A 14,069-nucleotide genomic window follows, 5' to 3' on the forward strand; every position below is an offset into this window, starting at 1 on the left:
ATATTTTAGATATTTTTTTAAGTTAATATTCGAAAAGATATTAACTTTAAAAGATATCTTCAAATTAAGTGGTTATAACTTAATTTTTGATATTTAATTAAATATAAATTTGAAATTATTTAAGTTTTAGATTTTTTTTTCTATATAACTTAAATTAGATATTTTTCAAATTTTTGTTGAAAAGATACTTAGTCAAATAAAATATTTTCTAGATAGTTATTTATAGACTACTTATTATTTCTAATATTTAAATAGGAAAATATTATACTTTGTGAAATTAATTATTTAAATAATTAATTTTGGTACAATTTTGTTAAGTATATTTTTCCTAGTATTAAACTAGAAATTAAATAATTAAGCCTTCTCTACACTTAATTATTATTTCTTGAATTTAATACATTTAATTAACTTGAAAAATTTAAATATCTAAGTTGATTTTCATCATGATACTTAAATATTTATTTTTCATGACACTTAATTAAATAGAAAATTATTTTTAGGTTGAAAATTTAATTTTTCAACTTAAATTTAAATAATTTTCAAAATATATATTTTTCCTTTATTTTATTAATCAATTTCGAAAATTGCATTTTATTTATGCAATATTTTTCGAATTTATTTTTGAAAACTAGATTGAGTTGTAAATTAATTATTTATTTTAATTAATTCTTGGGCCAACTTCAATCAATGATTTTTTCATTTAATTGATTAATTTAAAATAAATGAATTTAAAATATATATTATTAGAAATTGAATTAATTAGTCAAAAGAAAATCTAGATAGGTGATATTTTTGTTTGAAGTATTTCTTTTCCATTTTTATTATTTCAAAAATTGTATAGTTTTTATACTTTAAATTTTCGAACTCAATAAATATATTCTCAAGGAAATTTTTAAGTTGTTAATTAATCTAATTTAATTCAACTTAAATTAATTTCCTTAATATTTATATTTAAGATTATTACTAAGATGGAAATAATTAATTTTATTTCAATCACCATCTAAGTATAATTTTATAAATATTATATTAAATTCTTATTTTTGAACTTTAATTCTAAATTTCGAATTTAATGAGAATTTATTTATTAGAATAATAAAAAAAAATACATTTTAAAGAATGAGCTTTATTATTATTAAGATATTCGATCTCCATTGTGGGTTTTACACCGCGTTTGTTTTAGTGAGTAATCCTCCCTAATGGAGGAACGTTCATTAGCAATTTCGCACCGTTTAATCTCGAAAGATAAGTAGTTTGTAAGTGTTTTATATGGTATAGATCACCCTAATGGTGGCGACCATATTTGACTTGCAATTTGAGAAACAATGGTAGTAGCTCATAAGATAGAATAGCCTTGGCTCTCGCCTAAACGGGACAACGCTGGATTCCAATCTTGATCGAATAAAAGGTTGCTAGAATGTTTAACATTTTAGATGAGCTGACAACTCTATTCAATGGATGGTAGCTTTGACTCTCGCCTAAACGGGACACTGATATCAGTTTATTGAAAAACCTTGGAAATTATTTAGGATTGAATTGTTTTTTTGGTATTTTCTCATATCATTCCTACTTGCTATGTGCTTATAATTTCTCAATTGATTTTGTGTTAAACCATTATTAATTTCTATATGTTGATTTCTATTATTTTTTAGTATCCTGTATTATCAAAATGAATCCCATGTTATCACTGTTGACTGAAAACAAGCTGAATGGATCTAACTTTAATATATGGAATGAGAACATTAATATTGCTCTCATAGGAGAAAGTGGCTTGTTTGTTTTAACTGAGCCGTCACCTGAAGTGCCTGGGGACAATGCTTCCAAAGCTGTGAAAGAAAAGTATGAGCGTTGGCAGAAAGCAAATGACAAAGCTCTATACTTTATGCTTTCTAGCATGGTTGACACCCTCAAAACTCTGTTTTCTAAAATCGAGAAGGCTGCTGAAGTTATGACGAAGTTAAATGAGCTATACGGTAAGGCATCACTTCAGTCACGCTTTGACGCGACTAAGAAGTACATTAATGCACGGATGGAACCTCATCAAAATGTGCGTGACCATGTTCTCCTCATGTCGAGTTATTTCCAAGAAGCCCAGGATCATGGTGCTGAAATGGACAGTGCTACTCAAGTAAGTCTTATCTTGAATAGCCTGACTCCAGCATTTCTACCATACACATCAAATTATGTCATGAATAAGAAGGAAATTGACTTTCATGAGTTAGTCAATGACCTTCAAACTTATGAAAATTTGATTGGAGGACCCAAGAAGAAAGGGAGTAAACCTCACAATCCTGGGAATGGTAATGGGACGATGAAACCTGAAGCAAATGTTGCCTCTGCTTCGAAGCCCAAATCAAAGAAGAAGTGGAAGAACACCAAGAAGCGAACAAAAGCCATGAAGAATAAAAAGGCTATTCCTTCTGGTGATGCTACACTTAAAGGAAAGTGTTTCTACTGCAATGAAAAAGGTCATTGGAAACCCAGTGTCCTAAACTTCTTGCAAAGAAACAAGGTATTTCTATCTATAAACTTTAAGAGTTTTAGTGAATTGTTATCCAATAGGATTTATGATTCTGGACTAACTTTGTTTATTTGTTTTCTTCTTCTTATAGGCCAAGCTACTTTAACTCAAATCAGTTGGATCAAAAAGTTGGATCAAAGGGTGAAATTGTCCAGATGAAGATGAAGCTCTTCAATTTATTTTTGAATTAATTGTTTTAGTTTAAAGACAATTTGGATTTCAAGTTTTAGTTAGGGATATTTATCCTTGGTTTTCTCATATTGTTGCAATACATTTTTTTTATTATTAATAAAGTTTACTTTAATTTTCGAAATTCCACAATTGCAATGTATGAGAATGAGCTTCATTTATTTTATCTTCATCAATTATTACCACATTATATTTATATGTTTGCATGTGTAAGTGTTTTTATTATTGATGCAAATTCTATAATATTTACATCTCTTCATAGAGTTATATTAAATAAACACTAGAAACTATTTCTATGTTTATTAATAATTGTTAATTCTAATACAATTATTAAGAATTTGTTTAATAAAAGGATCTTTTGATCTGATAGGGGTGGAGAAAAGTTAAGAAAACTATGCAGTTCAACGATCTTTTATATCTAATGAACTCTGGATTGTATTCAACTCCACATAAACTCTATCACACTTAGAGAATGATGATCTTTACAACTTTTATGAATGGATCATAATCTCTATATACTTAGGGGTGGAGGTTATCCATAGTACCCTATATGTATATTCTTAGGGGTGGAGTATATTCCACAATTCCCTATGTAACACATATCTTCTTTAAACATGGAAGTAATATAATGAGTCAGCTATTATCAATATAAATTCTTGATCTTGATTGTATGTTCCATTTCGATTTTACTGTTGTAAGTAAAAGTTTGATACTTTTGAAAGTTCTTTGTTAAAGTTTCACACTACCTTAATTGAGTGGGAGAATTTTAAAATTCTATACCCATCTTCATCAGGTTGACACTTGTGATAGGTACTTAAGAACACTACTGAAAATCAAATCTAACCATTCACATGGATAGGAATAGCTTATCAGAATTATGAGAATAAGATAAAGAACTCTTGATCACTCCATTCGAATGACTTGAATCTAGAATTCTTAATCCTCATAAAATTTTATGGTATCTTAATTTTGATTACTTTATCTCTGGCATGTATTTTTCACTTCAAATACTGGTCTGCTATGTTGATGACTTAGTCTTAACTTAATGATTCAGACTAATACAAAAGTCAAAACTAGGTAACTCTCCAAACAATCAGAGGTTAAAAGTATTATTTAACCAGACATCTGCTATTGAGTGGGAGCTATCTTAGATGTAATCAAATAGGGAACATTAGAAGATATTCAAGAAAGATTTATGAAAGTGATCTATATGTTAGATATTAAGGAACTGTGTATCAGTTGTCCTGGTATCTCACCAACTCATTTCGAGATCCTTGAGATGGTGTTTACTTTGGGGGTGGAGGAATTATTGTATAATAATTCAAGCTCTACCAAAGGAGAACTATAACTTTGTGTATTCAAAAATCCAAGAAAGTTATATCACTGAAGAAAAGTCTACACTGTATTATCTCAATTACATATTTTAAAATATGAGAGATATGTCTTCTGTTAATTCAGATGTACTTTTAAAACAGTAAAGATTTCAGTATCCCTTGATGAGTAAAGCATATAGTAAAGGATGTTTCATAAGTGTATTTATGAACTAGTTTCTAGAAGCTTGGGTGGATTCAAATATACTACACTTGATCTGAAGATCAAGACATCAGATTGACCTATTTGCACAGTTTGTTTTATATTAGTGCAAGTGGGAGTTTGTTGGGTTTTATGCCCTAAATGAAACTCTTTACAATCTGATTAGTTATCAATATAAGAAATTTGAAGTGATTGATGTTTGCATGAATTTTACATGCTAATGGTTTAAATATGTTTATTACATTCACACACACAAAATCAGTTAAATCCAGATCATATGTTTATTCACAATTACATTATCGTCAACACAGTGGAATGTGATTGTGATCATATGAATCAAAAGTATAAGTCCCTGTTTCATCAGTGTTATTGGATTTACACTAATGTGATAATCAGCGATGATGTGTACTTACACTTGGAGTAAGTGTTATGTTCTTTCCAGGACATTAGTAAAGTATACTAGTTTCGAATGTATGGAGTATACATTGGACTGGACCGATATTGCAACTAAGTTAAGATATTACAAACTTACTGTTATACATATCTTTCCAAGTCAATATCAGTAGTTGATATTAAGATTAAAAGAATCTAAATCCTGATATGCTTAGGCTCAACTCAGGAGTGCTATTCATGTTCTTTGATTTATTAGTTAAGTCTACTTTTAGGTCAGGGTGACGTATATTTTGGGAACATGATAGTATGATTGAGTGGGAGTCTGAACATAAATATGGAATCTATAGCTTCTACTGGTGTATAGAAGTCAAGTGATGATTCCCTTCGAGCTTAGCAAATAGAAGTAAATGGATGAGCTCTTGTTTAACTGACTATTTATTAGATCACTAAACACCATTTACAGGTAGCTAAGTGTTTTAAGGGGCAAAATACATTGAGGGGTGAGAACGGTAAAGAAATCCCGTCTCGATGTAGATCATCTATATAGAGGATCTTTAAATCACAATAAGATTATAACAATGGTTAAATGAGATAGCATATTGATATCGTGGAACATACAATATGCTCTATATAAGCCTGAGAGTGCAATTCTAAGTTCTAAGAGTGGATTCAACGAAGAATTAATAAGTAGGAATTTATTTGGTAAATTTGGTTCACTTATTGGAAGCTCAGCATATAGATCCATGGTCCCCATTCTAGTTAGAACATTCTGCTTGTAAGACTCATTGATTCGTGATTGATCAATTATAATTCTAAAGTTAGACTATGTCTGATTTTATGAATTTTCACTAAGCAGGGGTGAAATTGTAAAGAAAAGAGATTCTAGGTTTATTTATTTATTAATAGACTTTATATGTCTAATTAATAATTAAATTAAATGACAATATTATTTAATAATCATTGTAAAGAAAAGAGATTCTAGGTTTATTTATTTATTAATGGACTTTATATGTCTAATTAATAATTAAATTAAATGACAATATTATTTAATAATCTATTTTAGTTATTAAATGATTAGTTTTGGCATTTAAAAGGTTAGAATTGGAAAATTTGCGTTTTTGAGAAAATAGAAATAAAATTTGATAAAACTGCAAAATCAAGTGGGGCCCACTACTACACCTTGGCCCGCCACTTATTGTGGAGTTTTAAATTGATTTTTTCATTATTTAAATGCCAAATAATTCCTAACCTAAACCTATTAGTTGCCTATAAATAAAAAGTGATGGCTCAGTCAAAACACATGCTTTCATTAGCTTTCTGACAGAAATTTCTCTCTTCAGAAAAATTGAACCTTTCCCACTTTTTATACCTGGCCGAAACCCTCTCTTCCTCTTTTCCCTTCATCAATTTCGACCCTAGTGAAAGAGTAAGTGCCCACACACAGCAAGCAATAACTCAATCATAGATTGGAAGACTGTGAAGGATCAAACTTGAAGAAGAAGGACATTCGGGCTCAGATCTTGATTATACTCTGCTACAGAAAGGATACAAGGGTTAGAGATCTGAGTGGAAGGAGACATTAATTCCGCTGCATCGATGTAAGGTTTTCTTAACTCTATATGTGTTTAATTTATCATTTTAGAAAGTTCATATTTAGGGTGTTTAAACAACATACTTGTGAGTAGATCTAAGATCCTGGTAAAATAAATTCCAACACTGTAAATGTATTTTGTTGTAATTGTCCATTAGCTTGCAATTTAGTCTATTATTTTGTACTCATTTTTAGTGACTCTTGTGCATTGGCAGGTGAAAATCTTATATGAACGAGTACCAAGAATTTGTTAATATTGATCTATATCCTATTGATCCCGAAATTGAGCGCACATTCAGAGAGAGAAGAAGAGCTCAACATAGGGCTCAAGGGGAAATAGAAATAATGGATGACCAAGGAAATGGACGACGAGCTCAAGGGGAAATGGCCCCTAATAATGGTCAAAATGCAGTGATTATGGCAGATGATAGAGATCAAATCATCCGACAAATACGCAACACCTCTTTTCAATGAGCTCAATCCGGGCATTGTGAGGCCAGAAATTCAAGCTCCACAGTTTGAGTTGAAGCCAGTTATGTTCCAGATGCTTCAAACTGTGGGACAGTTTAGTGGCATACCCACCGAAGATCCTCACCTTCACCTTCGTCTATTTATGGAGGTGAGTGATTCTTTCAAATTTCCCGGAGTTACGGAGGATGCCTTGAGATTAAAGTTGTTCCCCTATTCTTTGAGAGATCAAGCCCGAGTTTGGTTGAACTCCTTGCCTTCTGCGTCGGTTACAACTTGGGAAGAATTAGCAGAGCGGTTTTTGATGAAGTATTTTCCTCCCACTAAGAATGCCAAGCTCCGGAAGGAAATAACTTCCTTTCAACAATTTGAAGATGAGTCTTTGTATGAGGCATGGGAGAGGTTCAAGGAATTGTTGCGAAAATGCCCTCACCATGGTATTCCTCATTGCATCCAAATGGAAACATTTTACAACGGTCTCAATGCTCATACTCGCATGGTGGTTGATGCTTCGGCAAATGGTGCTTTACTTGCCAAGTCCTATAATGAGGCCTATGATATTATTGAGAGAATTTCCAACAACAATTATCAGTGGCCCACTACTAGAGTACCTTTGGGGAAGAGGGTTGCCGGTGTTATTGAAGTTGATGCCATTACTGCTTTATCTGCCCAAGTTGCTTCTATGCCAAATATGATCAAAAATATGAGCATGGGTCAACAAATGGGTCAACAGAATGTTTCCTCACCTGTGGGACAACTTGAGGAGGTTTCTTGTGTTTTTTGTAGTGAGGCTCATACCTTTGACAATTGCCCATTCAATCCTGCATCTGTGTTTTACATGGGAAGTCAGAATGTCTACAACCAAACATACAAGCAACACCCAAACTTGGCATACAGAAATCAAGGGGCTGGTACTAGTAATTCATCTATGCTTCCTAGATCCAACTTTCCACTTGGTTTTTCTCAACAAGCCTTTCAACAAACACAACAACAAGGTGTCCAAACAAGTTCTCTTGAGAGTATGATGCGTGATTTCATGGTCAAGACAGAAAATTTCATGACAAGAACTGAGAGTTATATGGCGAAGAATGACACTGCGATCCAAAGTCAAGCAACCTCCATGAGAACTCTAGAAAATCAAGTTGGGCAACTAGCTAATGAGCTTCGAAATAGGCCACAAGGTACTTTGCCTAGTGATACTGAAAATCCAAGAAGAGATGGAAAGGAGCATTGCAAGGCGGTGACCTTGAGGAGTGGCAAAAATCTAGAGCCAAATGAGGAAGAAACTAAGGATCAAAATGAGCCCACTTCAATCCAAAGTCGAGTAGAGAAAAATGTTGAACCTTCTAATATGGAAAAGGAGCAACCTGAAGAAAATGCTGCAGCAATTCCTCATCAAAATGCAGCAGAAAAGTTACTTAGCAAGCCACCCCCACCATTTCCTTAAAGATTTAAAAAGCAGCAAGAAGATGGTCAATTCCGAAGATTTCTTGACGTTCTAAAGCAGCTCCACATCAACATACCATTAGTGGAAGCTTTGGAGAAAATGCCCAACTATGTAAAGTTTTTGAAGGACATTTTGACTAAGAAAAGGAGGCTAGGTGAGTTTGAAACAGTGGCTTTGACGGAAGGGTGTAGCGCCATGTTGAAGAGCAAAATTCCTCCTAAGTTGAAAGATCCCGGATGTTTTACAATCCCATGCACCATTGGCGGAAGAGATGTGGGTAGAGCTTTATGTGACTTGGGAGCTAGTGTTAATTTAATGCCCATGTTTATTTTCAAGAAGTTGAGAATTGGAGAAGCAAGGCCAACCACCGTCACTTTGCAATTGGCCGATCGTTCCATGGCCCATCTGGAAGGAAAAATTGAAGATGTCTTGGTGCAAGTTGATAAGTTTATTTCTTCGGCCGATTTCATCATTCTTGATTATGAGGCGGATAGAGAAGTTCCTATTATTTTGGAAGGCCATTCCTTGCTACCGGGAGGACCTTGATTGATGTGCAAAAAGGGGAGCTTACTATGCGGGTGAATGATCAACAAGTGACTTTTAATGTGTTCAATGCCATGAGGTTTCTGGATGAGATTGAGGAATGCTCTCGCATAAGTGTGATTGATTCTATTGTGGCTGAAAAATTTCACAAGGAAGCTTCGAAAGAGGAAAAGATGATAAGTTCTCTTGAAGAGCTTGAAGCTTTAAGTGAAGATGAAGAAACCAAAGTTACTTGGGTAGAGTCAAAGCAGCCTTTCACTAAGTTTAGGAGGCCATTTGAATCTTTGGAGTTGTTAGAGAACAATTTCAAGCCTCCTTAGCCTTCCATTCAAGAACCACCCGAGTTAGAGTTGAAGCCGTTGCCTAGTCACTTGAAGTATGTTTATTTGGGAGATGGAGAGACCTTGCCGGTAATTATTTCTGCTATGTTGGGTGCCCAAAGAGAATGCTTGTTAGTTGATGTCTTGAAGAAATACCAAAGAGCCATTGGTTGGACCATGGCGGATATCAAGGGTACAAGGCCTTCGATTTGCATGCATAAGATTCTGTTGGAAGATTTGTGCAACCATTCTGTAGAGCAGCAACGACGGCTAAACCCCATCATGAAGGAAGTGGTTAGAAAGGAGGTAATCAAGTGGTTAGACTTTGGCATCGTTTACCCCATTTCGGATAGTTCTTGGGTAAGCCCTGTTCAATGTGTTCCAAAAAAGGGCGGAGTCACTGTGGTAGCTAATGAAAACAATGAGTTGATCCCTACAAGAACAGTGACGGGTTGGCGTGTTTGTATGGACTATCGAAAGTTGAACAAGGCCACGTGAAAAGATCATTTCCCGCTGCCATTCATTGATCAAATGCTTGATCGTTTGTCGGGAAAAGAATTCTATTGTTTCCTAGATGGGTATTCAGGCTATAATCAAATTGCCATAGCTCCGGAAGACCAAGAGAAAACAACATTCACTTGTCCATATGGTACCTTTGCCTTTCGGAGAATGCCATTTGGGTTATACAATGCTCCCGCCACTTTTCAAAGGTGTATGATGGCGATATTTTTAGATATGGCGGAAAACATTCTTGAGATCTTCATGGATGACTTCTCGGTATTTGGGGAGTCTTTTGACACTTATTTAGTTAACTTGGAGAGAGTTTTAGCAAGATGTGAAGACACGAACTTAGTTCTCAATTGGGAGAAATGCCATTTCATGGTTCAAGAAGGAATTGTTTTGGGTCATAAAGTTTCTAACAAGGGCATTGAAGTGGATAGAGCGAAAGTTGAAGTTATTGAGAAGCTGCCACCTCCTACCACTGTCAAAGGAATTCGAAGTTTTTTGGGGCATGCAGGTTTTTATAGGAGGTTTATTAAAGATTTCTCAAAAATCTCCAAGCCTCTTTGCTCTTTACTTGAGCAGAATAGATCTTTTGAGTTCACCAAAGACTGTCATGAAGCTTTTGTGACTTTGAAAAAAGCTCTTGTATCCGCTCCCATTATAGTAGCCCCCGATTGGTCACTTCCTTTTGAGCTAATGTGTGATGCTAGTGATTTTGCAGTAGGTGTTGTTCTTGGTCAAAGAAGAGAGAAGGTGTTCCACTCAATTTATTATGCAAGCAGAACATTAGCTGACGCCCAATTGAACTACACTACTACAGAGAAGGAGTTATTGGCTGTGGTTTTTGCCTTTGACAAGTTTCGAGCTTACCTTGTTGGAACCAAAGTGGTGGTTTACACGGATCATTCCGCAATCAAGTATCTCATTGCCAAGAAGGACACCAAACCGAGACTGATTCGTTGGGTGTTGCTTCTTCAAGAATTTGATTTGGAGATTCGGGATAAAAAAAGGAGCTGAGAATCAAGTGGCTGATCACCTTTCTAGACTAGAAGGTGATGATGAGATAAAGAAAGTTGAGCAGCCAATTAAAGAGATGTTTCCCAATGAAGCTTTATTGATGGTGAGCTTAGTAAACCAAGACTCCACTCCTTGGTATGCTGATTTTGCCAACTACTTAGTGAGTGGGAGGACTCCATCTGATTTAAAAGGGCAACCGCTTAAGAAGTTCTTCCATGATGTGAGGTCTTATTATTGGGATGAACCCTTTCTTTATAAGCAGTGTGCTGATCGTGTAATGCGGCGTTGTGTGCCGCAAGAAGAGGTTCAAAACATTCTTAAGCATTGTCACTCATCGCCTTATGGAGGGCATTTTGGAGGCCAAAGAACAGCTGCAAAAGTACTTCAATCGGGGTACTATTGGCCTTCCATGTTCAAGGATGCTTATGAGTTTGCTAGACGGTGTGATAGATGCCAGCGGGTTGGTAATATTTCTGCTCGAAATGAGATGCCTTTGCAAGTTATTCTCGAGGTAGAGTTGTTTGATATTTGGGGCATCGATTTCATGGGACCCTTTCCCCCATCCTTTGGAAATTTATTCATTTTGGTGGCTGTAGATTATGTGTCAAAATGGGTGGAAGCAATTGCAAGTCCCACCAATGACTCCAAGGTGGTGATGAAATTTCTACACAAGAATGTCTTCACTCGTTTCGGGACTCCAAGAGCTCTCATTAGTGATGAGGGAACTCATTTTGTTAACAAAGTGTTGGCGGCTCTTTTGGCTAAGTATAGTGTCAAGCACAAGATAGCTACGGCTTACCATCCTCAAACAAATGGCCAAGCGGAGATTTCCAATCGAGAAATCAAAGGAATTTTGGAGAAAGTGGTGAATCCTACTCGAAAAGATTGGTCTCAACGGTTGGATGATGCCCTTTGGGCCTATAGAACCGCTTTCAAAACTCCTTTGGGCATATCTCCTTACCGTTTAGTTTATGGTAAGGCTTGTCATTTGCCCGTTGAATTGGAACACAAAGCTTATTGGGCTACGAAGAAGTTGAATATGGATCTCCAAGCGGCGGGGGAAGCTTGAAAGATACAATTGAATGAGCTTGAGGAAATGAGGTTGTTTTCGTATGAGAATGCCAAACTTTATAAAGAAAATACCAAGAAGTGGCATGACAAAAGAATTCAACCTCGAGTGTTTGAGAAAGGGCAGTGAGTTTTGCTTTTTAACTCGCGGTTGAGGTTATTTCCGGGTAAATTGAAGTCCCGTTGGTCGGGCCCATTCACCATAACCAAAGTTTATCCTCATGGAGCTGTGGATGTTTGCAATGAGCAATTCGGAAAGGAATTTAAAGTGAATGGACAACGTCTATTGCATTATTTTGGTGGTGAGGTCGATCGAGCAAAAACCTCAATCACTTTGGCGGATGCATGAAGCGGAAGGTGGTTGGGTTGCCTTGTGTTTGAATTGTCAATTCTATTTTTAGGCAACCCAATGTTGAAAGAAGAACAAGTATTGTAAATATTTTTGAAAAAAAAAGGAAAAAAAATGAAAAAAAGAAAAAAAAATATAGAAAAATATGAAAGAAAAGAAAAAGAAAAGAAAAAAAAAGAAAAATATATATATATTTTTTTCATTTTCCTTTAATTTTAATTTTATTTTATTTTATTTTATTTTTTGTTCAATTTTATTTTAAGTGTTTGGGTAGATTTTACACTTGGTTTGTTGTTTCAGGTGGTTTTGGAACACAATTTGGAGCCTTGGAGGTGATTTGGAAGTTTAGAGATTTTGCTAAATTTTTGATGAAATTTTGCTGCAGCATTTCTGTGAAGCACAAAAGAAATTTTCGTTCATGTGGAGAACCTTCGCCTGCTGCAGCATTTTTCTAGCAAAATTTTAGCAAAAGTGATACCTATTCAAAGAGCACTCAGCAAGATTTTTGCTGAGCTTTTGTGGAAATTTTGCTACAGCAGGCGTAATATCACTCACATTACGAGATGCAAGGTCCATCTTTTACATATTACTCATATTTCACTTATATATATTATTACTATTATTAAAAAAAAAGAATTTTTTTTTATATTAATATTATTTTTACATAAAAAAAATTTAATTTCAAAAAAAAATTTCCCATCGTCTTCACCATTCGACCAGCCTCCATCGCCTCCACCTTCGACCAGCCACAATTCGACCTCCCCATCGCCTCCCCCGTCCACAACCAGACCCGACCCCCCTCCATTCGACCTTCATCACACCGCCTGAAGCAAACATCAGCCCCAGCCCCCACCTTCGACCACCGTCGACCTCCGCCCCCCTGCTTCGATTCTCCAGACCCGACAACCACCCCACGACCAGAAACCACCCAAAGTCGCCCATTGTTTCAGAACCCAACTCCCCCATTGTTTCAGGCGAACCCACCTTCAGCCCATCCCCATTTCGCCTCCGTCACAGACCACTTTCAACCGCCATTGCTTCCTCAGAATCAACTCTCCTTCTCAGCCATTGCACCGCCCCACTCGTGAGAGCCAGCCAAACCGAACCCGACCACCACAGCCACCCCTTGCCTTGCTCCGATTTGCCCAGACCCGAAACCCACAATCAACTCCCCCATCTCAACAATAAACAACTCCGAGACCCAATCTCGCGTGCCATTGATAGTCTGTCAAGTAATTTTCAAGGCGATTGCTCATTCAAATTTCTGTAAGTTTTGAGAAATTTCTTTTGCAATCCATTGAGCTTGATTAGATACATGCTAAATCTAAAAATTAGTCTGCAATATGCTGTGCTATCTTGATTCTTGTCCTTAATTGTAGTTGTCATTGGCCATGTGTGGTGAGATTTCTATTCAAGATTTGGTTTGTGATATTGTAGGGATAAAGTTTTGTTCTGTGGTGTAAATAATCTTTTCATTACTGCCCATTTTTGATTAATGATGATAATTTTAGTGTTGGGTGATTGCATTTTGAGAATCTATAATGTTTAGAGGATTGCATATTCTAGGGCTAATTGTGCTAACTTCTGATTTTGAGTCTATTGGTGGATATTCAAGTTGAATGATTGTTATTGTCACTACAATGTGTTGATATGCTACTGAAATTGATGTGATTGATTTTGGTTAATAATATTCTATTGAGTTGTGAATTGTGTAGCAGATATTTTCGAGCTTATTGTTGTGAGATTGAGCCATGGCAACCACCAAATCCAAATCTCGTAAGCGTAAAGCTCCGGCCAACACCTTGCTCACACCTCCACCGCAACAACCAATCCCCCCAATCCCACCAACCCTTGCCTTGGCTTCCTCCACCACACACTCACCACCCCGTACTCGTCCTCGTAAAGCCTCCTCACCTAAACCCAAAGCTCCAACTGCCAAAACAGCTCCCTCAACCTCCAAGGGCCAACCAAAGCCTAAGCGCACCACTTCCACATTTCCACCACCTATACAGAACCCCACTACTCGTCCTAAAGCCAAAACCGACCCCGTCCGTCATCAAGAGCGGTTTGAGATATTGCAAACCCGCAGCCAGTTGGCCGAGCGCGACTTTCTCCCTACCCCGGAAGCT

The 14,069-nt window shown here is 36.0% G+C and overlaps 2 protein-coding genes and 1 non-coding gene across 3 annotated transcripts; 2 read left to right on the forward strand and 1 right to left on the reverse strand.

The window, feature by feature from the left end:
* Nucleotides 1–6,648: 6,648 nt before the first annotated feature.
* On the forward strand, nucleotides 6,649–8,139 carry LOC133034197 (uncharacterized). The gene has a single exon (XM_061109238.1). The coding sequence runs from the start codon at nucleotides 6,649–6,651 to the stop codon at nucleotides 8,137–8,139; it is 1,491 nt and encodes a 496-aa protein (XP_060965221.1).
* LOC115721617 (small nucleolar RNA R71) lies at nucleotides 7,027–7,133 on the reverse strand. Its single transcript, XR_004012625.2, has one exon. It is a non-coding gene; the product is annotated as a small nucleolar RNA R71 (small nucleolar RNA).
* Nucleotides 8,140–8,238: 99 nt separating the features above from the next.
* Nucleotides 8,239–8,685, forward strand: LOC133034199 (uncharacterized). The gene has a single exon (XM_061109239.1). It carries the CDS (start codon nucleotides 8,239–8,241, stop codon nucleotides 8,683–8,685), a length of 447 nt encoding a protein of 148 aa, XP_060965222.1.
* Nucleotides 8,686–14,069: the final 5,384 nt, after the last annotated feature.

This window comes from Cannabis sativa, chromosome 2, assembly GCF_029168945.1.
Source record: "Cannabis sativa cultivar Pink pepper isolate KNU-18-1 chromosome 2, ASM2916894v1, whole genome shotgun sequence".
Lineage (NCBI taxonomy): Eukaryota > Viridiplantae > Streptophyta > Magnoliopsida > Rosales > Cannabaceae > Cannabis > Cannabis sativa.

Excerpts from the sequence above, each read along its gene's own strand:
- LOC133034197 (XM_061109238.1), top strand. The coding sequence starts at position 6,649 with ATGATAGAGATCAAATCATCCGACAAATACGCAACACCTCTTTTCAAT.
- LOC133034199 (XM_061109239.1), top strand. The coding sequence starts at position 8,239 with ATGCCCAACTATGTAAAGTTTTTGAAGGACATTTTGACTAAGAAAAGG.